The sequence below is a fragment of the Oncorhynchus kisutch genome, linkage group LG5, assembly GCF_002021735.2.
Source record: "Oncorhynchus kisutch isolate 150728-3 linkage group LG5, Okis_V2, whole genome shotgun sequence".
Taxonomy (NCBI): Eukaryota; Metazoa; Chordata; class Actinopteri; order Salmoniformes; family Salmonidae; genus Oncorhynchus; species Oncorhynchus kisutch.
In genome coordinates this window covers 11,048,610-11,074,376 of record NC_034178.2, presented here as the reverse complement: position 1 = coordinate 11,074,376, position 25,767 = coordinate 11,048,610, and the positions used below count along the sequence as shown (strand labels likewise).

Genomic DNA, 25,767 nt, shown 5'->3' with positions numbered 1-25,767 from the left:
ACTGTTCAGAGGAGACTGTGTGAATCAGGCCTTCATGGTCGAATTGCTGCAAAGAAATCACTTCTAAAGGACACCAATAAGAAGAAGAGACTTGCTTGAGCCAAAAAACACGAGCAATGGACATAGACCAGTGGAAATCTGTCCTTTGGTCTGATTTCCGCATGTGTAGTTCCCACCGTGAAGCATGGAGGAGGATGTGTGATGGTGTGGGGGTCCTTTGCTGGTGATACTGTCGTGATTTATTTAGAATTCAAGGTACACTTAACCAGCATGGCTACCACAGCATTCTGCAGCGATACACCATCCCATCTGGTTTGCGCTTAGTGGGACTATCATTTGTTTTTCAACAGGACAATGACCAAACACACCTCCAGGCTGTGTAAGGGCTATTTGACCAAGAAGGAGAGTGATGGGAGTACTGCAACAGATGACCTGGCATCCACAATCACCCAACCTCAACCCAATAGAGATGGTTTGGGATGAGTTGGACCGCAGAGTGAAGGAAAAGCAGACAACAAGTGCTCAGCATATGTGGGAAGTCCTTCAAGACGGTTGGAAAAATATTCTAGGTGAAGCTTGTTGAGAGTATGCAAAGAGTGTACAAAGCTGTCATCAAGGCAAAGGGTGACTACTTTGAAGAATCTAAAATCTAAAATGATTTGTTTAACACTTTCTTGGTTACTACATGATTCCATATGTGTTATTTCATAGTTTTAATGTCTTTACTATCATTATACAATGTAGAAAATACAAAAAATAAAGAAAAACCCTTGAAGGAATAGGTGTGTCCAAACTTTTGACTGGTACTGTATATATACTGTATGTAATGCATGTGTTACAGGTCCCAGTTTTGGGACTGGTGGAGCAGATAATCGTTCCTGTAACACAGGATAAATGATGAAACAGGAGAACATGGCTTCTCTTTCAAAGGTTCTCTCAATTATCTTATTCAACATTTTCTCAAGTACAAATCGTCTTTTTTCTGTCTTTTCATTGCATTTACATTTTTTGTTTTGTTTTCTTTAAGGTGTATTTAATCATTTGTCTCATAAATCCCTGACATATTATTTCATAAACATGTCAAAAATACATAAATTCACACATAAAAATGATTACATTCCAATCGAATTCTAATCCAAAAATTCCTTACATTTATACCCCACACACATGTACTCTTAACTGAAATGCACTTGTTTAGGTTATAATTATGTGGTTGACTGTTGCTCACTATAGCCCCATAGGAGACTCTAAAGCATGACAACTTTTAAAGACTGGTATAACTCATTAGAAGTTACTTTATACCCATGCTCAACATACATTCACCCAAGTGTAAGAAGGGATAATAGAAAGACAAGACTATTGCAACTGAGATTAATGCTAATTATTGAAAAATGACTGAACAAGCTAGCACAGCGCTAACCGAAGTTAGCAACCAACTGACCGGAACTAGCCAAAAGCTAACCGGAGCTAGCTCTAAGCTAGCAGCTTTTCTAACATTTACAGTACAACAATTACAAATTTATTAAACCTCACAGTTGCAACATTACATTCTCTAAATCCTTAGGATATTGTCAGGAGTGTCTTTTTTTTATATAAAAATGTTCAGGAGTTAACTATTTGTTTTCTTCTAGATCAAAGGAATTCCCCTCCATCATTTCACTTTACACTCGACATGCGTTTTTTATCTAGTACAAAGTTATACAATTACTATGTTGTTCAAAATCATTACATTCACTTCAACGGACAAGTTACAAAACTATATTGTGATATTCAGTGTATTTTTGCACTTTACTGACAGGATAAATTATGAAACAGGAGAACGTGGCTTCTCTTTCAAAGGTTCTCTCAATTATGAGCAGTGGTGTAAAGTACTTAAGTAAAAAATACTTTAAAGTACTACTTAAGTCATTTTTGGGGGGTAACTGTACTTTACATTACTATTTATATTTTTGGCAACTTTTACTTTTACTTCACTACATTCCTAAATAAAATAATGGACTCTTTACTCCATACATTTTCCTTGAGACCCAAAAGTACTCGTTACAATTTGAAATGCTTAGCAGCACAGGAAAATGATCCAATTCACGGACTTATCAAGAGAACGTCCCTGGTCATCCCTACTGCCTCTGTATCTGGCAGACTCACTAAACACAAATGCTTAGTTTGTAAATGATGTCTGAGTGGTGGAGTGTGCCACTGGCTGTCAAAAAATAATAACAATAACAATAAAAGTAAGGAAACCGTGTCGTCTGGTTTGCTTAATATAAGGAATTTGATGTATAGCGTTTACTTTTTACTTTGACTCAAGTATGTCACTTCAGTACTTTTTCCACCACTGTACTTAAGTACATTTAAAACCAGATACTTTTAGAGTTTGAATCAAGTAGTATTTTACTGGGTGACTTTCACTTTTACTTGAGTCATTTTCTATTAAGGTATCTTTACTTTTACTCAAGTATGTCACTTCACTACTTTTTCCACCACGGTACTTAAGTACATTTAAAACCAGATACTTTTAGAGTTTGAATCAAGTAGTATTTTACTGGGTGACTTTCACTTTTACTTGAGTCATTTTCTATTAAGGTATCTTTACTTTTACTCAAGTATGACAATTTAGTACTTTTTCCACCTCTGATTATTAGAACACACAGGTTTAGGATCGCATATATTTCCAGTGCGAAGCGAACACGTCTCACTGCCCCCTACTGGCCAACAGTAGTATCAACGCATAGCAACGGCGAAACCTTGGAAGACTGACAATTCATTAAAAGTATTCTTCCCCAATACAAAGAAACAATACATAAACACGAATGTGACCATACATTTTGTGTGCGTCACACATGTACGTATTGAATCAAATGCAACTATGCCCAGCTGAGAGGAGAAGTTCAGAGGTTGTCAGACTAACGGTCTGTATGTGTCTGTGTGTTTTTCTTTTCCACAGTGTCACGGTTCTCCAGTCCCAGACTGACCCCCAGGCTGAACAGAAAGCGAGCCCTGTCCATCTCTCCTCTCTCGGATGCCAGCATCGACCTGCAGACCATGATCCGTACCTCACCCAACTCTCTGGTGGCTTACATCAACAACTCACGCTCCAGCTCTGCAGCCAGCAGCTCCTACGGACACCTCTCTGTTGGAGGCATCAGGTACCCTAGCCAGTAACTAGTCAATATGTAGTAATAACTGATTGCTCAAACTATTGATATAAGATGCTTGGATAGGGTTAACTGATCACATGATTATAAACTCCATTTAAGTCATATAAAGTTATACATGCCTCCGGAGTGGCGCAGTGGTCTAAAGCACTGCATCGCAGTGCTAGAGGCGTCACTACAGACCCAGGTTTTATCTCAGGCTGTGTCCCGACCGGGAGACCCATAAGGCCTATCCCATAGGCCTATATATTTTTGATAAAGATTGTATCACAACTAAAGTTGCCAAATAACGTCATAAAATGAAGCACATGAATCCGCTTTACAATGGGTGTAGAGCCTAACTGGCATAGTTTCAAGTTTGGGGAAGATCATTTTCACCATAACAATGCACCTTGATGATAAAAGCATTACATGCATAATGGCATTTGTGGACACTTTTGAGAATGGAGAACATTCGCGCTTATAGCTTACTGCCATGTGCATATTGCTGCGCTTATAATGTGAAGAAATTGCCTTTTTTTAAGCTAAACGTTCTCATCTGTTGCATAAGGCTCATTGCTTAAACAGTTTCTTTATGCTAGTGTCCAAGACTATGTTTGGAATATTTATTTCTCCACAGAATAGAATGTAAACTTTTGTACTATTTTGCTGTTTGCTAGGCCTACTCAGTACTCGTTAGGCTGACGAAAGGTAAATGTGGACAGTTCTTCCAATATCTTCAATATGAGCCTCGGAATTGGATAAGGACGCGCGTAGTTGAGTCCCCGATGTGTCTGTCTTCACTTGTAGCCTGTGAGAAAGACCTGATTACTTGACAGAGAGCCATGTGAGTGAGAGGTGCTTCAGCAAGGAGCCGGGAGAAGGGGATTATAATTATTATATTCAGCCCAACGGCATAACGGCCACTTGGGCCACAAAAGGCATGGATTTGTTAGGGGGCATTACGGCCACACAAAGGTGATGCAGCCAGGAAATTAAGGCATTATCAAGTTCTTGTCAAATTGTGAATGAGAGACTGATGAAGTGTGTACAACCTGCGTAAAAAGAACTAAGCAGAGATTATGCCTTTAAGTTTTTTCAAATCATCATTAGAGTCGCAGTATGCAGCCTTAGAATGTATTAAAAATCCAAACATATAGCCCAACATTTATATCACAACTAATGTAACTCTAAATTAAGCATATGGGAGGACCTGTTTCTTTGTTAACAACTCAACACAGAATAGCCACTTGTGCACTCCCTCAAATTGTTTGGAGAAACTATCCTTTCTATTTTATTCAGCTATGTTCAATTGTATTCTTCATACTATATAATAATATAAAACATGCCATGGAATTCTAAGCAAATCTTGTCTGCTAAATGAACTAGTGTAGCCCACAGCCATCAGGGCCTAGCATCAGGACAACTCAGAGTATGCTATTCTGTTCTTCTGAAATAGACTACTTTTCCTTAATATCATGTTTCTTTAGACCTGTCTAAAATAAATAATGGATTTATTGTGATGGTGTACGCTATATTACATGGATGTATTAGACATTTTAAAATATAGATGTTCCGAAAGGTCTGCATCAGTGGCTTGTAGGCTGCGTGTGGAAGCCAGGAGTTGCTAAAAGTGTTTATGTTAATTCATGTTCAATTACCGTGAGACCGACAGTTATTTGCGTGACAATCACCGGCTGACAGAACTTCACGGCTGACAGTCCTATACATGACTAACAGTGGGTTCAGGTGAAAAGTTTGCAACGTTGAGTTACATTTGAGTCATTTAGCAGACCCTTGAATTACAGGAGTTAATTGCCTTAACTCAAGGGAACATTGATATATTTTTCACCTAGTTGGCTCAGGGATTCAAACCAGCAGCCTTTCAGTTACTGGCCCAAGACACTTAACCTCTAGGCTACCTGGGTTGATAGTGGAATTTTGTGTCACAGTTGGAGATAAGAGACATATCTCTCATGTGCGTTAATATCTTGTGTTCCAGTCCGTCCTTTACCTTCCCCCATCACATCAACCCCATGGCCTACCAGCAGCTCCTGTCCCAGCAGAGAGGCCTGAGTGTGTTCGGCCACACCCCCCCTCTCATCCAGCCCCCACCCACCTTCTCCAGTCGCCAGTCTGCCCTGGGTCTCTCCTCTCTGCCCCCCGCCTCACACAACCACAACAATGGCTCACAGTCAAAGGTGAGACTGCTCTTCTTCTTTGGTAACGGTGGTATGCAAACCAGCTTTGATGTGCGTAGACTTTTTCCTCCAGTTTGTCAATCTTCTTCCTGAACTGTGCCTAAATTGTCTGGTACGAGGTAGATCTTCTCATTATCCATAACCGCCAAATGTGAGCCTTGCCCTGTGGCCTTCTGGAAATCCTGGTATTGTGTGGGACGCTCAAATCAAACCAGCATGACATCTATAGCCGTACAATTTTCTTCTGTTTGTTTGCGTTGTCAGTGAACTTGTTTTAAGATGATTTAAAACATAAATACTGCTGTCCCTTTCCCTCATCCCATTGTATACATCCACTGTGGTTTGTGGTCGTCTCTGTGGTTCTTATCATACCATTCACTGAAATGCCCCTCCGTAAGGTAAACTCCATACCCATGAATAAGGGGACTGGGGACGTTAAACCCTCATTCTCCACACGAACACACACGATCCCAACCCCACGGTTCTGTTACAGACCACAGTAAACACAGTGGGATGCCGAGGAGAAGCAAAGTCTTCCTCTGATTAGGAACACTTTGCTGTGGTTTAGTGCAATCCCAGAATCACAGTCTAGCATGACTATTAAAGTCAACTGCCAGATACGGCCTATGTCAGCTTATTGTGAAGCATCAACTGTGTAGGTGGTGGGGTGTGCCTACTCTCGTTTCTCCAGGAGTCACCTGAGGTTTACACCGAAGCCCCGGGCAGTGGTCTCACTCTGTAGATGGATGGGATGTTTTCATATTGTACTCCACCCTCTCATCATAAAACACTTGAAATTGTTTAGTCTCTGTGGTGACTCAACTCTGATATATGAATGTCTATTTGACTAGAGCCCTGTATTAACCCCTAACCTTTTCTTCTCTTTTCTTTTCTTTTCTTCTCTCCACTCCTCTCCTCTCCTCTCTTCTCCTCTCTTCTCCTCTCTCCCTTCCTCTCCTCTCATCTCGTCTCCTCTCCTATTCTCTCCGCTCCTCTACTCCAGAACACAAGTGGGGACTCGGCAGTGAGCAGTACAGTCAATCCCATGATCACCAAGAGGTCAAAGGTGAAGACAGAGGTGGAGTGTCCGAGGCCACTGTCCCCAGGTTCTCCGGTAAGAATGGGATTAGGATCTACTACTTTATAAATCAGTTGTCATGATGAACTTTGTTGCCCTGTACAGGAAGTGAGACATACGGGCTGATAGGATCTAAAGAGAATGATGTGTTGAGGGCAATTAAAAAACAATCAATCCTTTGCAACTGATCAAGAAAAAAAAACTGTTTCCTTTACTTCCTTTCCTCTGCCCAAATACTCCTCTGTCCTGAATTGACACAGACCCCTGGGAACCAGCCAGTCCCCTGACCCCGTTTCTTTCTCTGCTACGGCTGAAAGAAGAAAAACTCTGTGTGATAAGAGCTTTGCATCCATTCGTTTGTTCCTCCCTCTCTTCTTTTCTCCCTGGCCGCTGTAAACTGTGCCACAGCACTTCATTTCAATGAAATATTGGCCCCACGTTATTGTCATCTGAGGTGCTTTTTTCTCTCTCTCCCTCGCTCTCTCTTTCACTCTCTCTCTCTCTCTCTCTCTTTTGACAAATTTGCGGAGCCCTCCTCTTCGACTCAGAGGCAGGTTTGATGCATGGGGATGGCGGTGTACATAGTCGTCTTGGGGCCAGTAGAATTGATGAAGATAGTGGCGAGGTGCAGAGATAAACATGCTGCAGTCAGCACATTGGAGCAGGGAAGGGTGGGAGGCTGGCGCTGTGGAGAGGGAAAGAAGAGACCAGGGGATGTGCTGCACGTCACACAAACACGCACACGGCCTGCAGGCCTGGGATCTGTCTTAGCCGTGTCAACGAATCCCTGCCTGGTCAGAAACAAAATGAACACATCGGTCTGTTCCTCCAGTCAAGTCAATCTGGGCTCTCTCAGATAATGCCAGGGTGTCTCCTCCCCACATCAGTAACAGTTAATAGTGTTAATGGCTTGTGTTGGGTTCAAATTCAAATTAAATACACATTTCCTAGACAGTAAGATAGAATGGACTATAAAGTCTTCCTCTTTTCTTTTCTCGTAACAGGATATTCTAGGTGGGATGCTGGACATGAAGGAGGACTTGGATAAAGATGAATGCAAGCATGAGCCAGAGATGGTGTATGAGACCAACTGCCACTGGGAAGGATGCTCCAAGGAGTACGACACGCAGGAACAACTGGTCCATGTAAGGAGGAGACGGGGGACAGGAGGGGACGGGGACACGGGACAGGGGACAGGCATCAGACAAGAATTTCCTTATCTTTAACTAGCTCAGAAAATATTCCTGCCTGTTTTAAATCAACCAACCTGGAGCCGGTTTCCTAAAAGCACCTTACGGCTAAGTATATTACCTGTGGTTCTAATGAAGAAACCAGGCCCTGGGCCAAGAGCAGAGGAAGGTCGCTATCTGATGAGTGTGTGGTGAGAGAGAGGAGGTCTGCCTTTCAGTGCAGCTGGAATAAGTGCAGAATAAATCCCACTGACCTCTTGGTCTATATGTGCTCCCTAACCTCTGACCTCTGAAGCCCAACATAAAGCCATCCAGCCAGGAACACTAAACCCTTAACCCCTCCCTGATTTCCCTGTCTCCACAGTAACCTCTAACATACTTAAGAGTCCATATTTCAGTGCTTTCTAAGACTGAGGCTTGTCAATGGACTTCAACTGGGCTCCTGTTTTATTATGCGTTCCTCCAGATAGATACTGAGAGTCAGATGATTAATTGGTTGTTCACATAAAGTAAGCTTCGCTAAGTGTTTAGCTTCCATGAGACTGGGATTGTTTTACTCGATTGGACTTTTTGGCATGTAGAGTTTTGGACGAGCAGGGGCATTCCAGGCCGTCACTGAAGCAGAGAGAGACGGGGACAGACGGAGAGAGAGACTGAGAGAGAAAGAAAGAGAGGGGTGGCAGAGAGAAAGAGAGAGGGGGGGAGTGAGAGAGAGAGAAGATTAAGAGAGAGAGAGATAAAAGAGAGGAAGAGAGAGAGAGAGAGAGGGGGGTGGGGGCACTGTGACGCAGAGCTCAGACTAAGGCCTCCATTATCTGTCCTCATTGTTTCCCTCAGTCACCAACAGTTACACTCCAGCTGAACGTTAAACCTCTCGGAGATCCTTCCTAATGATAGGCACACACACACACAAACACCTTCCTAATGATAGGCCAGGATGGTTTAGGTTAGGCAGTTACGGACAAAGAGCTGCTTGTCTGAGAGAGCAGTCAACGCACGCTCAACCGTGTCTTTGGCTTAATTATCATGGGCCAGACATCAAACCAACAAGCAGAGAGAGTAGCCTAAGGAATATGCTGGCATTTAGCTACCACAATGATGGTCCTTGGCACTGAAGTGTGTGTGTGTGTGTGTGTGTGTGTGTGTGTGTGTGTGTGTGTGTGTGTGTGTGTGTGTGTGTGTGTGTGTGTGTGTGTGTGTGTGTGTGTGTGTGTGTGTGTGTGTGTGTGTGTGTGTGTGTGTGTGTGAATGAATACATGCTTGTTAGCTCTATAAGCTTGCATGGTTGAAACCCACGCCTCCTATTGGTTACCTGGTTGTTAGTAATTCCTGATGTTCTCAGGGTATTGGGTCTATTTCTGCAGATGTGCTCATCAAGGGAACCCCAGGAAACGGTGGTGTTTGAGATGTAACCCCTCCACGCTCACTGGGCCCCTGCACTTCAAAACTACAGCCCTAATGAGGGAAGAGCACAATTCCTGTCCAGACCCATTTGTCCTAGACTATGCACGCCAGCCAGCGGGATGCCACATCAATCTTGGATAAGAGAGTTGGAAATCCGTCACGGGGCAATTCCATTAAATTATAGTGTTGAGAGGCTGCCCCTTTAGACACATACAAACAGAGTGGAGCAAAGGGAGCATTTGCCCGTTTGACGACTGATTTCATTTCCCTAACCGTAGAACCCCTCTTGTTTAAAGAGTGTAGACCAGTGGTACTCATCTATCAAAGACTAACGGAGCCACACTGCAAATAGTGCGTACCCGACAACACAATCACGTCGTCTTTCTTCACTGTCTGACAAAACGGAAAGTTACCAGCAAACTTTGATTGATGGCTTTACTCCTAATTTCTTCGAAAGGCAAATGGCTGCTCCGCCTCTGTCACAAGCTGAAATGGACTGGTTCTAACGGACCTCTGTCACAGAGAAAACCTCTGTCTCCAGGTGATAGTGTGTTCTCTCGAAGTAGTACAAATGCACTCAATGACAGACAGAACAGACTAGAGGCCTAGTAAAAAAAGACAACCTCAGAGGGACTTCTGTGGGGAGAGAAACGCTCAATCAAAACAAAACAAATTGTGTTGGTCACGTACACGTTTAGCAGATGTTATTGCGGGTGTAGCGAAATGCTTGTGTTTCTAGCTCCGACAGTGCAGTAATGTCTATCAAGTAATATCTAACAATTTCACAACAATACACACAAATCTAAAGTAAAGGAGATATAAGAATATATCATATTTGGACGAGCAATGTCAGAGTGGCATAGACTGAAATACAGTAGAATAGAATACGGTATGTGCACAGTTGAAGTCGGAAGTTTACATACACTAAGGTTGGAGTCATTTAAAACTTGTTTTTCAACCACTCTACAAGTTAACAAACTATAGTTTTGGCAAGTCGGTTAGGACATCTACTTTGTGCATGACACAAATCAGACAGATTATTTCACTTATAATTCACTGTATCACAATTCCAGTGGGTCAGAAGTTTACATACACTAAGTTGACTGTACCTTTAAACAACTTGGAAAATTCCAGAAAATTCTGTAATGGATTTAGTAGCTTCTGATTTCAACTGGAGGTGTACCTGTGGATGTATTTCAAGGCCTACCTTCAAACTCAGTGCCTTTTTGCTTGACAACATGGGAAAAAATGTGGGTTCGTCCTTGGGATCAATTTCCAAACGCCTGAATATACCACGTTCATCTGTACAAACAATAGTATGCAAGTATAAACACCATAGGACCACGCAGTCGTCATACCGCTCAGGAAGGAGACGCGTTCTGTCTCCTGGAGATTAACGTACTTTAGTGTGAAAAGTGCAAATCAATCCCAGAACAGCAAAGGACCTTGTGAAGATGCTGGAGGAAACAAAAGTATCTATATCCACAGTAAAACGAGTCCTATATCGACATAACCTGAAAGGCCGCTCAGTAGGGAAGAAGCCACTGCTCCAAAACCACCATAAAAAAGCCAGACTACGGTTTGCAACTGCACATGGGGACAAAGATCGTACTTTTTGTGGAAATGTCATCTGGTCTGATGAAACAAAAATAGAACTATTTGGCCATAATAACTATTGTTATGTTTGGAGGAAAAAGGGGGGGGGGACTTGCAAGCCGAAGAACACCATCCCAACCGTGAAGCACGGGGGGTGGCAGCATCATGTTGTAGGGGTGCTTTGCTGCAGGAGGGACTGGTGCATTTCACAAAATATATGGCATCATGAGGCAGGAAAATGATGTGAATATATTGAAGCAACATCTCAAGACATCCATCAGGAATTTTTAGCTTTGTCGCAAATGGGTCTTCCAAATAGACAATAACCTCAAGCATACTTCCAAAGTTGTGGCAAAATGGCTTAAGGACAACAAAGTCAAGGTATTGAAGTGGTCATCACAAAGCCCTGACCTCAATCCTATAGAAAATATGTGGGCAGAACTGAAAAAGCGTGTGCGAGCAAGGAGGCCGACAAACCTAACTCAGTTACACCAGCTCTGTCAGGAGGAATGGGTCACACTAAGAGAGGGAATTTTTACTAGGATTAAATGTCAAGAATTGTCGAAAACTGACTTTAAATGTATTTGGCTAAGGTGTATGTAAACCTCCGACTTCAACTGTACATATAAGATGAGTAATGCAAAAATATGTCCACATTATGTAAACCTTATTAACAACAGGAGAAGTTGCAGGCCATGCACAGAAAGAAAACCCCGCCCCCTTCCCCTTAGGCACTTATGTAGATGCAAAATAATTACTGCAATCGAATGACTGTTGCTTTACACCTATCCAATCCCTTAGATCGACACAAGTGTTTAGGGGCTAGGGGTGGTTACTGGACAGGTCCGCAAGTCTCACAGGCTGTAGAGATCCAGTCTCATCCGGGCGTGTCTCCCCCACAGCACATCAACAACGACCACATCCACGGGGAGAAGAAGGAGTTTGTGTGCCGCTGGGATGAGTGTTCCAGGGAGCAGAAGCCTTTTAAGGCCCAGTACATGCTGGTGGTTCACATGAGGAGACACACGGGGGAGAAGCCACACAAGTGTACCGTGAGTAACTGATCGTCGCCAGGCTCGGCCTTTCGCTGAGCATTTGTCACACACACGCACGCACACACACACACACACAAATATAGAAATGCCGTTTGGGCTTTTCTCAATATTTCATGTGATCATTCTAGAAAAGAAGGAAAAATGTGCTCACAGTTTGATTACATTACATATTCGCATAGAGGATGTCCCTAAGCTGGTTAGTAGGGTGTATGTTAGTAGTTCCAGCTGTTATTACCATTATATCATGTAAGGGCAATGGGTCCTTCTTACAGTAAGACCTAGATATATCCTCTACGGTACTGTAATGTAAGTCCCTCATGTACAACATCTAACTTTTCACATAAATCATGCACTGGTGTCAAGGGGAGATTTGTTTCTGAAGTTTGGATTGGTGACCATGTACAGTGCATTCAGAAAGTATTCAGACTCCTTCACCTTTTCCACATTTTGTTACGACACAGCCTTGTTCTAAAATGTATTCAAATCGTTTTTTCCCCCTCATCAATCTACGCACAATACCCCATAATGACAAAAACAAAAACAGATTTTTTGGGACATTTTTGCAAATGTATACAAAATTAAAAACAGAAATATCACATTTACATAAGTATTCAGACCCTTTACTCAATACTTTGTTGGGGTACCTCTGGCAGCGATTTCAGCCAAACTCCAAGCGGGCTCTCATGTGCCTTTTACTGAGGAGTGGCTTCCGTCTGGCCACTCTACCATAAAGGCCTAGTGCAGTGCTGAAGAGATGGTTGACCTGGAGGTTTCTCCCACCTCCACAGAGGAACTCTGGAGCTCTGTCAGAGTGACCATCGGGTTCTTGGTCACCTCCCTGACCAAAGGCTTTCTTCCCTGATTGCTCAGTTTGGCCGGGCGGCCAGCTTTAGGAAGACTCTTGGTGGTTCCAAACTTCTTCCATTTAAGGATGATGGAGGCCACTGTGTGTCACATGAGATGACGCTGGAGAGACGAAGCAGGCACATTTCATAAAGAACGGACATGGAACGAGAAAGGAACAGGGTCAGGAAAAAGGTAAAACAAACAAAAAACAACTAATGCAGAAGTGGGGAACAGAGCTGGTGAACAGACAAATATAGGGGAGGTAATAACAGGTGATGAGTGACTCCAGGTGAGTCCAATATCGCTGATGCCGGTGACGAGGGAAGGCAGGTGTGTGTAATGGATGATAGGAGTGCATGATGCAGGGCAGCCAGGCGAACCGGCCGAGACATGGGCGCTGGCCAAGCCGGTTGGAAGCGTGAGAGCCTGGCGAGCCGGCTGAGGCATGGAAGCCCGACGATCAGGCTGAGGCAAGACGCCTGGCGATCCCGATGCAGAGAGGGAGCCCGATGATCCGGTGGAGTGTGACGTGGGATGGGAAGCTGCCGAGCCAACCGAGGCAAGGAAACCTCTCAAGCCAGTCAGTGTGTGAAAGCCCAACGAGCTGGCTTAGACACCCCCGGTTCCATCGGTGGTGGAATCCACCCCCACGTCACCAACAAAACAAACAAAACAACTCTTGGACCGGCTGGGCAAACAAGAACTGACGATCCGGCTGAGGCCCGACGTGGATGGGCGCCATCCGAGCCAACCGGGGAAAGGAAATCTCTTGACGAGCTGGCTAGGCACCCCCGGTTCCATCGGTGGCTCCCAGAGCCGATGTCACCACTAACCGGAACGCCAGTCCTCCCCGATGCTTCGTGTGAGGGCTGTCATATGAATGACGCTGGAGCGACGAACCAGGTACGGGGAGTAAAACATTTAATAAAGAACGGACATGGAACAAGCCATGGCTTGAGCTCTATGGACAAGCCAAGCATGTCAACTGTGGGACCATATATAGACAGGTGTGTGCCTTTCCAAATCATGTCCAATCAATTGAATTTCCCACAGGTAGACTCCAATTAAGTTGTAGAAACATCTCAAGGATGATCAATGGAAACAGGATGTTCAATTTCGAGTCTCATAGCAAAGGGTCTGAATACTTGTGTAAATAAGGAATATCATTTTTTTTATTTTTTATAAATCTGTTCCCAAAACCTGTTTTTGCTTTGTCATTATGGGCTGTTGTGTGTAGATTGCTGAGGAATTGTTATTATTTGAATGAGACTGTCACGTAGCTAGGAGTGGTGGGTATGGAATCAGGAGCAGAGAGCAGAGGTTTCGGGGAAAACCGTATTTATTCGGTTTAAATGGTCACGCCAAAACAATAGGCGCAAAATAAAGACCGACCCAAAACAGGACACCAAACAGTCCGAAAAAATGCACAAAACATAACCTTCCAAGACAAAACAGAAAACAAGCCTGCACAAAAGCAGATGAGCATAAAAGGCTTAAAATAGCCCTGCAATAACCCCGAAACAAGAAACAGGTGAAACCAATAAAGACATAACCAACAGAAAAGGGAATCGGTGGCAGCTAGTAGACCGGTGATGACGACCGCCGAGCGCCGCCCGAACAGGAAGAGGAGCCGCCTTCGGTAGAAGTCGTGACAGAGGCTGTAACGTAACAAAATGTGGAAAAAGTCAAGGGGTCTGAACACTTTCTGAATGCGCTGTACATGCCTCCACACCAGAGTGTCATTCATTACACAATAATTGCAAAGGTCATCTTTATAGAAATGAAACGGAAATGGAAAACAAGGATAGATGTGAAATAAACTGTACAAAGATCCTGTGTTTGACTGCTTTGGTGTTTTCCTTTCTCTCTCTTGCAGTTTGAGGGCTGCTGTAAGGCCTATTCTCGCCTGGAGAATCTGAAGACCCACCTGCGATCTCACACCGGGGAAAAACCATATGTGTGTGACCACGAGGGATGCAACAAAGCCTTCTCCAACGCCTCGGACAGAGCCAAGCACCAGAACCGCACACACTCCAACGAGGTGTGCACGCGCGCGCACACACACACACTTCATTGAGGTCCTACTGGGGCAGCCTCCCAAACACCACCCTATCCCCTTCATAATGCACTACTTTCAGGGCCCTGGTCAAAAACGGTGCACTATGCAGGAAATAGGGTGCCATTTTGGATGCAGACACGTTCCCACACTGCACGGCACTGCAGCTCCATTTTGCCCTGCCAAGACTTCAGACAGACTCACTTATAGAGCCCATTAGATATTCTCTTAGACAGACATCCATAGGATCAATACTCTTCTACTTTTTGTGACTTACTGTAAGGTCCTGGGCCAAAAGATTGTGGCATCAAGAAAATGAGAACGGACATACATATCTTCAATCTGTTGTCTGTTGACTTTTTCTCATCACGCACAGTGATTGTTCTTGGATGTCTATACTTGCCGCATTAAACCACGGCCGTGCGTGTGTTCCTAAGTGTTTGTGTTTGTGTGTGTGTGTGTATGCAGGCGTGTGTATGAGTAAATAATGATGTACAGAACTAATGAGCGTGGCAGCCCCACAACAGATTAGTGTGAATCAAGCGTAGGCATCCCTAATGGAGACCCAGACCACCTGCAGATCACCAATACAAAATTAACCCTGGAACCATTTCAAGCCTCCTACTGGCCTATCCATCAGGAGATAGAGGAGGGAGGTGTAGGGGGAGAGCACAGCATCCCATGGATCTACACACACACACACACACACACACACACACACACACACACACACACACACACACACACACACACACACACACACACACACACACACACACACACACACTACCCCTCGGGATGAAAAATAAGACTGGATCCATCCCACCAATATAACTAACTTTATTACTGGAAACCATATAAATCTTAGTGATACTCCGTGGCTGTAAGCAGAACCAACAAGTCACTGGTCTTACATACATAATTTATACACTCTAATTGCGTGTTTACAACTACTGCTAGTCACAGCTAATCTGAGTAAGTAGGAGGGGATGGATATTCTAATTCCCAGTCATGTATTTGAATGTTATTAAACAGAATATGAATTGCATAATATTCATCTCCCTCTGGATCCTATGTGGCTCACTTGGTAAGAGTGAGGTGGTAACAATGCCAGGGTTGTCGGTTTGCTTCCTGCTGGGGCCACATTTAAATGTATACACTCACTGAACTGTAAATCGCTTCAGATTAAATACAGTTGGAGTCGGAAGTTTACATACACCTTAGCCAAATACATTTAAACTCAGTTTTCACAATTCCTGACATTCAATCCTAGTAAAAATTCCCTGTCTAAGGTCAGTTAGGATCACCACTTTATTTTAAGAATGTGAAATGTCAGAATAATAGTAGAGAGAATGATTTAATTCAGCTTAAAAAGATTTCATCTCATTCCAGTTGGGTCAGAAGTTTACATACACTCAATTAGTATTTGGTAGCATTGACTTTAAATTGTGTCAAACGTTTCAGGGAGTTTTCCACAAGCTTCCCACAATAAATTGGGTGAATTTTGGCCCATTCCTCCTGACAGAGCTGGTGTAACTGAGTCAGGTTTGTAGGCCTCCTTGCTCCCACACGCTTTTTCAGTTCTGCCCACAAACTGTCTATAGGATTGAGGTCAGGGCTTTGTGATGGCCACTCCAATACCTTGACTTTGTTGTCCTTAAGCCATTTTGCCACAACTTTGGAAGTATGCTTGGGGTCATTGTCTATTTGGAAGACCCATTTGCGACCAAGCTTTAACTTCCTGACTGATGTCTTGAGATGTTGCTTCAATATATCCACATAACTTTCCTGCCTCATGATGCCATCTATTTTGTGACCAGTCCGTCCTGCAGCAAAACCGCTTCACGGTTGGGATGGTGTTCATTGGCTTGTTAGCCTCCCCCTTTTTCCTCCAAACATAACGATGGTCATTATGGCCAAACAGTTCTATTTTTGTTTCATCAGTCCAGAGGACATTTGTTCAAAAAGTACGATCTTTGTCCCCATCTGCAGTTGCAAACCGTAATCTGCCTTTTTTATGGCGGTTTTGGAGCAGTGGCTTCTTCCTTGCTGAGCGGCCATTCGGGTTATGTCGATATAGGACTCGTTTTACTGAGGATATAGATACTTTTGTACCTGTTTCCTCCAGCATCTTCACAAGGTCCTTTGCTGTTGTTCTGGGATTGATTTGCACTTTTCTCACCAAAGTACGTTCATCTCCAGGAGACAGAACGCGTCTCCTTCCTGAGCGGTATGACAGCTGCGTGGTCCCATGGTGTTAATACTTGAATACTATTGTTTGTACAGATTTCTTTTGATTTTCCCATGATGTCAAGCAAAGAGGCATTGAGTTTGAAGGTAGGCCTTGAAATACATCCACAGGTACACCTCGAATTGACTCAAATGATGTCAATTAGCCTATCAGAAGCTTCTAAAGCCATGACATAATTTTCTGGAATTTTCCAAGCTGTTTAAAGGCACAGTCAACTTAGTGTATGTAAACTTCTGAACCACTGGAATTGTGATACAGTGAATTATAAGTGAAAGAATCTGTCTGTAAACAATTGTTGGGAAAATTACTTGTGTCATGCACAAAGTAGATGTCCTAACCGACCAAAACTATAGTTTGTTAACAATAAATTTGTGGAGTGGTTGAAAAACAAGTTTTAATGACTCCAACCTAAGTGTATGTAAACTTCCGACTTCAACTGTAGATGTACATGACATGTCTCTATTGTAATGTATGTTATCTCTCTGAGTATAACCTTTATAAATAAAGGTGAAATAAATACACTTGTGTCCACAGAAACCCTACGTGTGTAAAGTCCCCGGGTGTACGAAGCGCTACACGGACCCCAGCTCTCTCAGGAAGCACGTGAAGACAGTCCACGGACCAGAGGCCCACGTCACCAAGAAACAGCGCAGCGACCTGCCGCCCAGCAGACCCATGCCACCCAAAGAGAATGGAGAGAACGAGACAGGCCGGGGCATGGAGGAGAAGATGGACAGCACCTCGAGAGGTACGGAGGACTACCTCCAGGCCACGTCTATCAAGACGGAGAACTCTGTGGTAAGTGATCATCTGGTGTTGCAGCCTATCATCCAATGAGAGATCAATTGGGGTTGCAGGCTATCATCCAATGAGAGATCATTTGGGGTTGCAGGCTATCATCCAATGAGAGATCATTTGGGGTTGCAGGCTATCATGCAACGAGAGATCATTTGGGGTTGCAGGCTATCATCCAATGAGAGATCATTTGGCGTTGCAGGCTATCATCCAATGAGAGATCATTTGGGGTTGCAGGCTATCATCCAATGAGAGATAATTTGGTGTTGCAGCCTATCATGCAATGAGAGATCATTTGGTGTTGCAGCCTACCATTCAATGAGAGATAATTTGGAGTAGAAGTATAATTCAGCAAACAGACAGTTTTACCATACGGTTATGTTTACCATACGGGGGCGGCAAGTAGCCTAGTGGTTAAAGATTTGGGCCAGTAACCGGAAGGTTGCTAGATCGAATCCACAAGCTGCCATGGTAAAAAGCTGTCGTTCTGCCCCTGAACAAGGCAGTTGACCCACTGTTCCTAGGACGTCATTGTAAATAACAATTTGTTGTTAACTGACTTGTTAAATAAAAAATGTGTGCCTCCCAATCTATGGTTAAGCCACTTTATAGATTTGTGCAGTCAGATAATGCCCTTCTACTTTCTCAGTCTGAGCCCCTACTAACAATGGCATGCAAATCTTACCTAACAAACTTTTATTCTTCCTATTTAACACTCTCTGCACATTTCCTTTCCATTTCTCTTCTCTTTGAACTTTTCCTTAAGGACAGACATTACTAAGGTGAGCACAGCTTCAGTTTGAGCTTCAGTTCAATACAGAATATCTTTCATCATTTCATGCACTACTGCTGTATGACAAGCCACAGCCAGTAAGGAACACAGTCCAAAAATGTGTATAATAGTTATTACAGAATTTTAAGTCCCACGTACTGTACACCATAAAGAGGGACTGGGGAGCCCAACAACCCGGAAAGCCATAGATTCATAGCCCTGTGTACTGGCTTAGCATGTACTCAAGCATCCTTTCATCTCCCCCATTTCTAATTCACAGACGGTCTTAAGGGAGCTGTAATCTGTAGCCACCCCAACCAACACTCGTTATTCACAATTAAAGTTGTGGAGAAAAGAACTTGCATGATTCACTGTACATCTCCTTATGTTGTTCTGTTATCACTGTTCCACTTTCTCTTCGTTAGATGGCGATCCCTTTCCTTTTTAGATAGTTTATAAACATGTTGTCTCTCTCTCTCTGCTTCTCTCTCTTCCACTCTCTCGCTCTTTCTCCTTCCCCCCTCTCCTTCTCTCGCTCTCTCTAGATGTATCAGTCCAGCCCTGGTGGTCAGTCGTCATGTAGCAGCGAGCCGTCGCCACTTGGCAGTTCCACCAACCATGACAGTGGAGTAGAGATGGCCCTCCACAGCAGCGGGGGAAGCATGGGGGACCTGACTGGGCTGGACGACCCCTCAGGGCCCCTCATGGACTCCTCCTTCTCTGGCCTCTGGTCTGGGACAGCAGGGGTCGGGGTGGGCCTCCACCTCCGTCAACACCTAGGCCTCAGCCACATCCACAGACTAGAACACCTGAAGAAGGAGAAACTGAAGACTGTGAGGGACTCCTGCCAGTGGGCTAATCATCATCCATCTCCTCCAGTCCAGAACACCAAGCTACCGCCCATACCAGTAAGCGGTGAGTGACCGTAAAAAGAAAGAAGTAACCAGTGTTCTCATAATTATCCTTTTTGAGTATTCAGTACATTCAGAAAACCACTCAGACTATATTTCTCCTGTGTGAAATCCATTTTTCTTCTCTTCAGGGTCCCTTCTGGAGAGAGGAAATATGGATGGTGGGCCTGGATCGTTCCTCAGCCTCAGTGAGCTGTGTTCCAGTAAGGTGACTGTCCTGAACCAGCTGGACCATCTGATGGAGCGCAGGGACAGCGCCACCAGCACCGTCTCCTCTGCCTACATCAGCCGGCGCTCCTCTGGCATCTCCCCCTGCCACTACAGCCGCCGCTCCAGCGACGCCTCCACGTTCAGTGGCCACCGCCACCACAACCTCAGTTCCACCGGCTCCTACGACCCCATCTCTACAGACCTGTCCCGGAGGTCCAGCAACGCCAGCCAGAGTGGAGGAGGGGGAGGGCTGCCCAGTCACCTCAGCCTCACCCCCGCCCAGCACTACCACCTCAAGGCTAAATATGCGGCGGCTACAGGCGGAGCCCCACCCACACCTCTACCCAACATGGAGAGGATGAGTCTCAAGACCTGCATGGCCCTCTACAGGGATGCTTCCCAGGGAGACTCGTCGTCTGGTTACTCCTCCTTCAACCCCATTGCCCCCAGTGGTGTTCCCAGGCGCTGCAGCGGCGATATGGGAGGCTATAACGGCCGCAGCATGATGCCCCACGAAGCTCCGTCCAACATTCCCCGTCGGGCTAGCGACCCCGTCCCCCGACCGCCACCCCTGGACCCGCTGTCCCATCAGCCTCAGGTGCAGCGCTACAACAGCACGGGCAACATGCAGAATCTCCACCCACACGCCTCCCAGCCCAACCAGGCCCCGTCTGCAGCCGAGCGCCGCCACCTGGCGCCCCAGAGCCACCAGCCGCGCTCCGACAGCAGTCTGCAGCGATACCCTTACTGCCCCCGGCCGCCCAGCATCTCTGAGAACGTGGCCATGGAGACCATGGCCGGCGACATGAGCGGTAGTCGCAACAACAGTGAGGAGGAGATGATGGTACTTCCGGATGACGTCGTTCACTACATCGCCTCTCAGGGCGGAGCTGGAGAGTCAGACTGTGCCAACGGGTACAACCGACAAGCACAATGTGGTTTCCATGGAAACACATTAAACCCTAACCCCCAGCAGCAACAGCAGTTTTACCACCAGCAAAGGATGGCTGTGGTGGACACCAATATGAATATGAACCCCTCGTCTGCACCACAAACCATGCCCCTCTTCTGTGCCCTAAGCTCAGGCCATCCGCAGCAGTCTTTCCCCTCCTTACCCAGTAAGACGAGCACCATGCCGGTGCAGTGGAACGAGGTCAGCTCAGGTACTGTGGAAGCTCTTCACAACCCAAGTCAACAGCTGCCGTTCGGTCGAAGCAACCCAAACCTTGCCATGGTCCAACAGAAACAGAACTTTGTCTCGTTCCAGAATCAGAATCTTAACTCCAACCAACACATTGCACAGATGATCCACAACCTGGCTCACGCAGCCCAGCAGGGGAGATACATAGAGCTGCAGAAGGCGGACTCGAGGCTGAGCTGTGTCCAGCAACAGAGCCTACAGCAACAGCAGCCCGCTAATGCTAACCTCAATGAACCAGTGAGTCTCGGGCATGGGTTTAACCAGGGTCTTGGTCCTAGCGATGCTACCGCTAACACGAACCAGCGGTCCTCCTGTAGTAGTATGGCAGTTGGTGGCACTCTGGGTATGTTGAGCCAAAACAGTAAACAACAACAGACGGTGCACACTGTAGACACACAGAACAGCCGGCTGGGTGCGCAGCCAGGGGGGAGTCAATCGTCTCAAGTCACATTTAAGGATAGCGGTGTGAATTCTTCGCGGATGATCTCACAGAAGTATAATATAGCGTCCCAGGTTCAGCATCCCATCCAAAATGGAGGTCAAATACTCCTCCAGCCAAGGCCGCCCACAGAACCTAAGTCTCTAAGCAGACAGCATTCAGGGTCAATGACAATGCAGCGACAAAACTCAATTGGCAATCACTGCAGCAATGGCAACAACAAGGACAGCAATGTTATGTACTACACAGGACAGATACACGTGTTTGAGCCAAACGGAAATGTCAACATGCAGATGATGGCATCATCAGTAGTGGACGTTCTTCAATGTCCCTCAGACAGCACTGAGACCGCCATGACCTCACCGGGAGTAAGCAACCAGGTCTCCAGTACGGTGGACTCGTCCAATGGGACCGGGGCAGAGGATCCCCAGATTGACTTTGACACCATGCTGGATGACGGGGACCACTCCAGCCTGATGTCAGGTACCATCAGCCCCAGTATCCTCCAGAGTCTGTCCCAGACCTCCTCCAGACTCACCACCCCCCGGAACTCTGTCACCCTGCCCTCCCTGCCCCTCCCTGCAGGGGGAAGCAACATGGCCATCGGCGATATGAGCTCCCTGCTCACCGCGCTTGCAGAAGAGAACAAGTTCCTCAACATGATGTCATAAGGACGATCCCAAATACACTGAAGGCAGACACAGGTAAAACCAGGGTACCTACCTTGGTGTATTTGGCCCAGGACGTGTGTTAAAAGAAATGACCTATTGTGACCCAAGCTCTATGAACGATAGTATATCTACCACCAAGAGTTTAAACTGACTGTGTGAATGACAAGAGGGGGACCTACTAGTTAACATTGTTGCAGAGGTCCTCCTGACCATGTGATTGAACACTAAGCACCTCATTGGAGAACTTTGACGACCACCAGAGACTAAGGAACCTATGAGATTCTGAAGACTTCATGCTAAAACACCACTATGTTTGTGCTACTTATTGTATTATCCTGTACAGTATCATTATGAAGCTAATATGGCGATTTCATATCTATTGAGAAGCCATATTTTGCCTTAGAGGAGTAAGTAAGTATAATGTAATCCACAGCACAATTCTGTTAATGTTGTACATGAGATAGTGTGCAGTTCTGCAGTAAAACAAGTTTACCAAGTGCCTGGCTATGCCGCAGAATATGCAAGACGAGCATATGACACAGTTCACGTTGAAACGCAACTAAGTCCTTCTGTATGATACGGATTTGGGATTTTTCGATCTTAAAGACACACGTATATATGTAAATAGTGTAAATGACTTGATCTAAAATGATTTGATTCTTTCTTTCAGATCTTATTTGAAACTCATTAAAAAACATTCTGTCAGTGAAATTGCAAAAAAAAAAAAAAAATTAATAAATAATTCAATAGAGTCAGAAGAAATCTTTTTCTAATCTATTTAGTCATGTCAGGTCTATTTCCATACAGTGTCTTCGATATGAGCCATTGTCTTATTTGTCTGTTTGGTTGAGTTGGACTATTGAGATGAACAGTGACGTCTCAGTGTCGGGGACAAGTTGTGACTGGAATTAAGCAACAATTTCAAAAGAATATGCAAATACTTGATATGATACGTATTCTGGGGGTGATAACATTGCCATTAACGCTTGGTGATGAATTAGGAAAAAAAAGGACCCTCCTTTTCAGTGTCAAATGACTTTTCTCCAGTCCTTGATGATGACGAGGATAATAAGATATCATAGAGTATTAGGAATCAAAGTTTTTTTTGTATACTTCCATGCAACTCTGTTGTGTTGGATATGTATATATATTTTGTACATTTTTATGAAATACAATATTGTTTTTAGTTTTTTTTACAGAATTGCTGTCTGGTGAGTTATTTCAAACCATGGGCGTTTTTTTCTCATGGAATATGACGTTTGAAATTAGGTTGCGTTGTTTTAGCTCTCTCATATACAGTACCAGGCCGATTTGAATTCAAATTGGCCTGTAAATTAATGTTTCACTTACCTAGAAAAGTAAAGTACAGAAATCCCCGCCACAATATAAATGGTACGTTGTTGTATTTCCCACTCCTTGGTTCAAAACTGAACATGGAGACAGTCGACACAATACACAGTAGCCAGTACATCAGAGAGTTGAACTCTTCTTTGTTAACCTCTCCTTTAATCTCCTTTAATCTTAGAAGTATATGAGTGTTGATTGCTTAAATAATTCAGGAGAAAAACTGTCTTCTTTGAAGCCACACAAGTTCTCTCCCTCCTTGCTGCCAACAAAGCATTTTTTCCCCTCCACACCGTATCCTATCATATCAGACATTTATAAGACACCGGCTATCTTTCAAGGTGATTATGGAGGCTTTGAAATAGCCTCTTCTGACCCTGTCTTGCCCCTGCTTGTAATGTTGGTATGGACACAATACTAGTTTCACTATAGAAAGAGATGAGAAAGGACACACTTGTAAAAGCGCAGAGCGCATACAGAGCAGTTTAAAAAGTTAGCCTGTGTGTAGTCCAACATTAGCATTGTCAGATTAGCCCAAAGGAAATGCCTGTTGAAACCACATAAAACACACACCAGTTGGAGAGAGAGAGAGAAAGAGTGAGAGTGAGGTCCAGGGAGGGACAAAGCGTCAAGCAGAGTGTTAGCGCTGAGGAACAAATGATTTTATTCTGACAGCTAATTCAGCCGAGAATACGTTTGATCTGAGGATTTTGAGAGCTTTTGCCACTGGAATTCCTTATTCTCTCAGAAATGAAAGCGAGAAAATAGCCCGAGGATATGAAGTCGTATCAGTAAAGGGGTTAGTGAGACTCAAGTCATAAATTAGCAACACCTCAATATATTGGTAGATCTAATAGTATGATAATAGGGAGATGTACTGACTTGTGCAGTATGCATAGACTACAAACACATCGTCTATATTGGGCAGACATTGAGGGGAAAAAAACTTTGGTCGTTAGAAATCTGGAGATGTTTCAAAAGAACCCAGGTTTATTACAGGAGGCACCAGCCTCAACCTCAAACCTAGCATCCCTAACCATAGCTTCATGTCCACATCCTGGTTCAACCCTAAGCCTAGCTTCATGTCCACATCCTGGTTCAACACTAACCCTAGCTTCATGTCCACATCCTGGTTCAACCCTAACCCTAGCTTCATGTCCACATCCCGGTTCAAACCTAAGCCTAGCTTCATGTCCACATCCCGGTTCAACCCTAACCCTAGCTTCATGTCCGCATCCCGGTTCAACCCTAAGCCTAGCTTCATGTCCGCATCCCGGTTCAACCCTAAGCCTAGCTTCATGTCCACATCCCGGTTCAACACTAACCTTAGCTTCATGTCCACATCCTGGTTCAACCCTAACCCTAGCTTCATGTCCACATCCCGGTTCAACCCTAACCCTAGCTTCATGTCCACATCCCGGTTCAACACTCACCCTAGCTTCATGTCCACATCCCAGTTCAACCCTAACACTAACCCCAGTTCAACCCTAACCCTAGCTTCATGTCCACATCCTGGTTTAACACTAACCCTAGCTTCATGTCCACATCCCGGTTCAACACTAACCCTAGCTTCATGTCCACATCCCGGTTCAACCCTAACCCTAGCTTCATGTCCACATCCTGGTTCAACCCTAACCCTAGCTTCATGTCCACATCCCGGTTCAACCCTAACCCTAGCTTCATGTCCACATCCTGGTTCAACCCTAACCCTAGCTTCATGTCCACATCCCGGTTCAACCCTAAGCCTAGCTTCATGTCCACATCCTGGTTCAACCCTAAGCCTCAACCACAACCCCCTAACCCTAACACTAGCTCGATGTCCACAAGTACCAGTTCGGTTCTCAGTCACAGAAACAGTAACCAACGGTGCAGTAAGTCCTCAGTAAGTCCTCAGTCCTCTGTGATATTATTAGCCGAGTTCATTTTCAACCCTTTCTCATCACAGGGCCCTCAAAGGAAAGCATGTCCCTCTAAACCCTGCAGTAAAGCAGACACGTCTGTTGTGAATTAAAAGGGCTTTCGAAGTATGCGTTTTACAGCATGTCCTGCATTCTTCAGTCCCCAAGGGGAGAGGAATGTGATTTACAGGGTCTCCTTGTGAGTGACAAGGTATTCAGAACACACACACACACACACGACTCTCCATACAGCTGCCCACATACATCAGCCACAGACAGTCTGGCACACGGCACAGCGGGGCAGCTACATGCTGACTAACACTGGCACTGGTCTGGACTGGTCTCCACCGCTGCTGACCAATGGACCTGGAACATCCACAGACAACTGAGATACATCATTTCCATCCAGTCAAACCTGTGGGACATGGGACTAGTGCTAGAGCAGTGTACTGAGGCACAGGCCCAGGAGAGGAGCACAGTACTAATGATGCTTTAATAAAGCGCTGCTGTCCTCTGGAACAGGCCCTTGACTGATTGGATGAGCAATGAGAGCAGGGCAAAGAGCTGCAAGCACCATGCTGGAAAATCAATCAATTAACCAAGCAGGCAGATCCAGGCTGGCTTGATTACAGGCAGCAGGCAGGCAGGCCCCCCTAATTACCACACAGGAGTAAGTCCTTACATCGCTCAGCATGGGGTCTAAAACAACCATCTT

At 44.9% G+C, this 25,767-nt stretch overlaps 1 protein-coding gene across 1 annotated transcript in view; it reads left to right on the top strand.

Annotated features, from left to right (window-relative positions):
- Positions 1–22,981, top strand: part of LOC109890624 (zinc finger protein GLI2) — a 70,262-nt gene extending 47,281 nt beyond the window's left edge. Inside the window, exons 6-14 of the mRNA XM_020482584.2 lie at positions 2,945–3,146; positions 5,137–5,335; positions 6,339–6,449; positions 7,418–7,558; positions 11,506–11,655; positions 14,381–14,545; positions 17,346–17,609; positions 18,924–19,293; positions 19,421–22,981. Of these exons, the coding sequence (XP_020338173.1) occupies positions 2,945–3,146; positions 5,137–5,335; positions 6,339–6,449; positions 7,418–7,558; positions 11,506–11,655; positions 14,381–14,545; positions 17,346–17,609; positions 18,924–19,293; positions 19,421–21,810 (3,992 nt within the window). The 3' untranslated portion in view covers positions 21,811–22,981. The remainder of the gene's footprint in view (positions 1–2,944; positions 3,147–5,136; positions 5,336–6,338; positions 6,450–7,417; positions 7,559–11,505; positions 11,656–14,380; positions 14,546–17,345; positions 17,610–18,923; positions 19,294–19,420) is intronic.
- Positions 22,982–25,767: the final 2,786 nt, after the last annotated feature.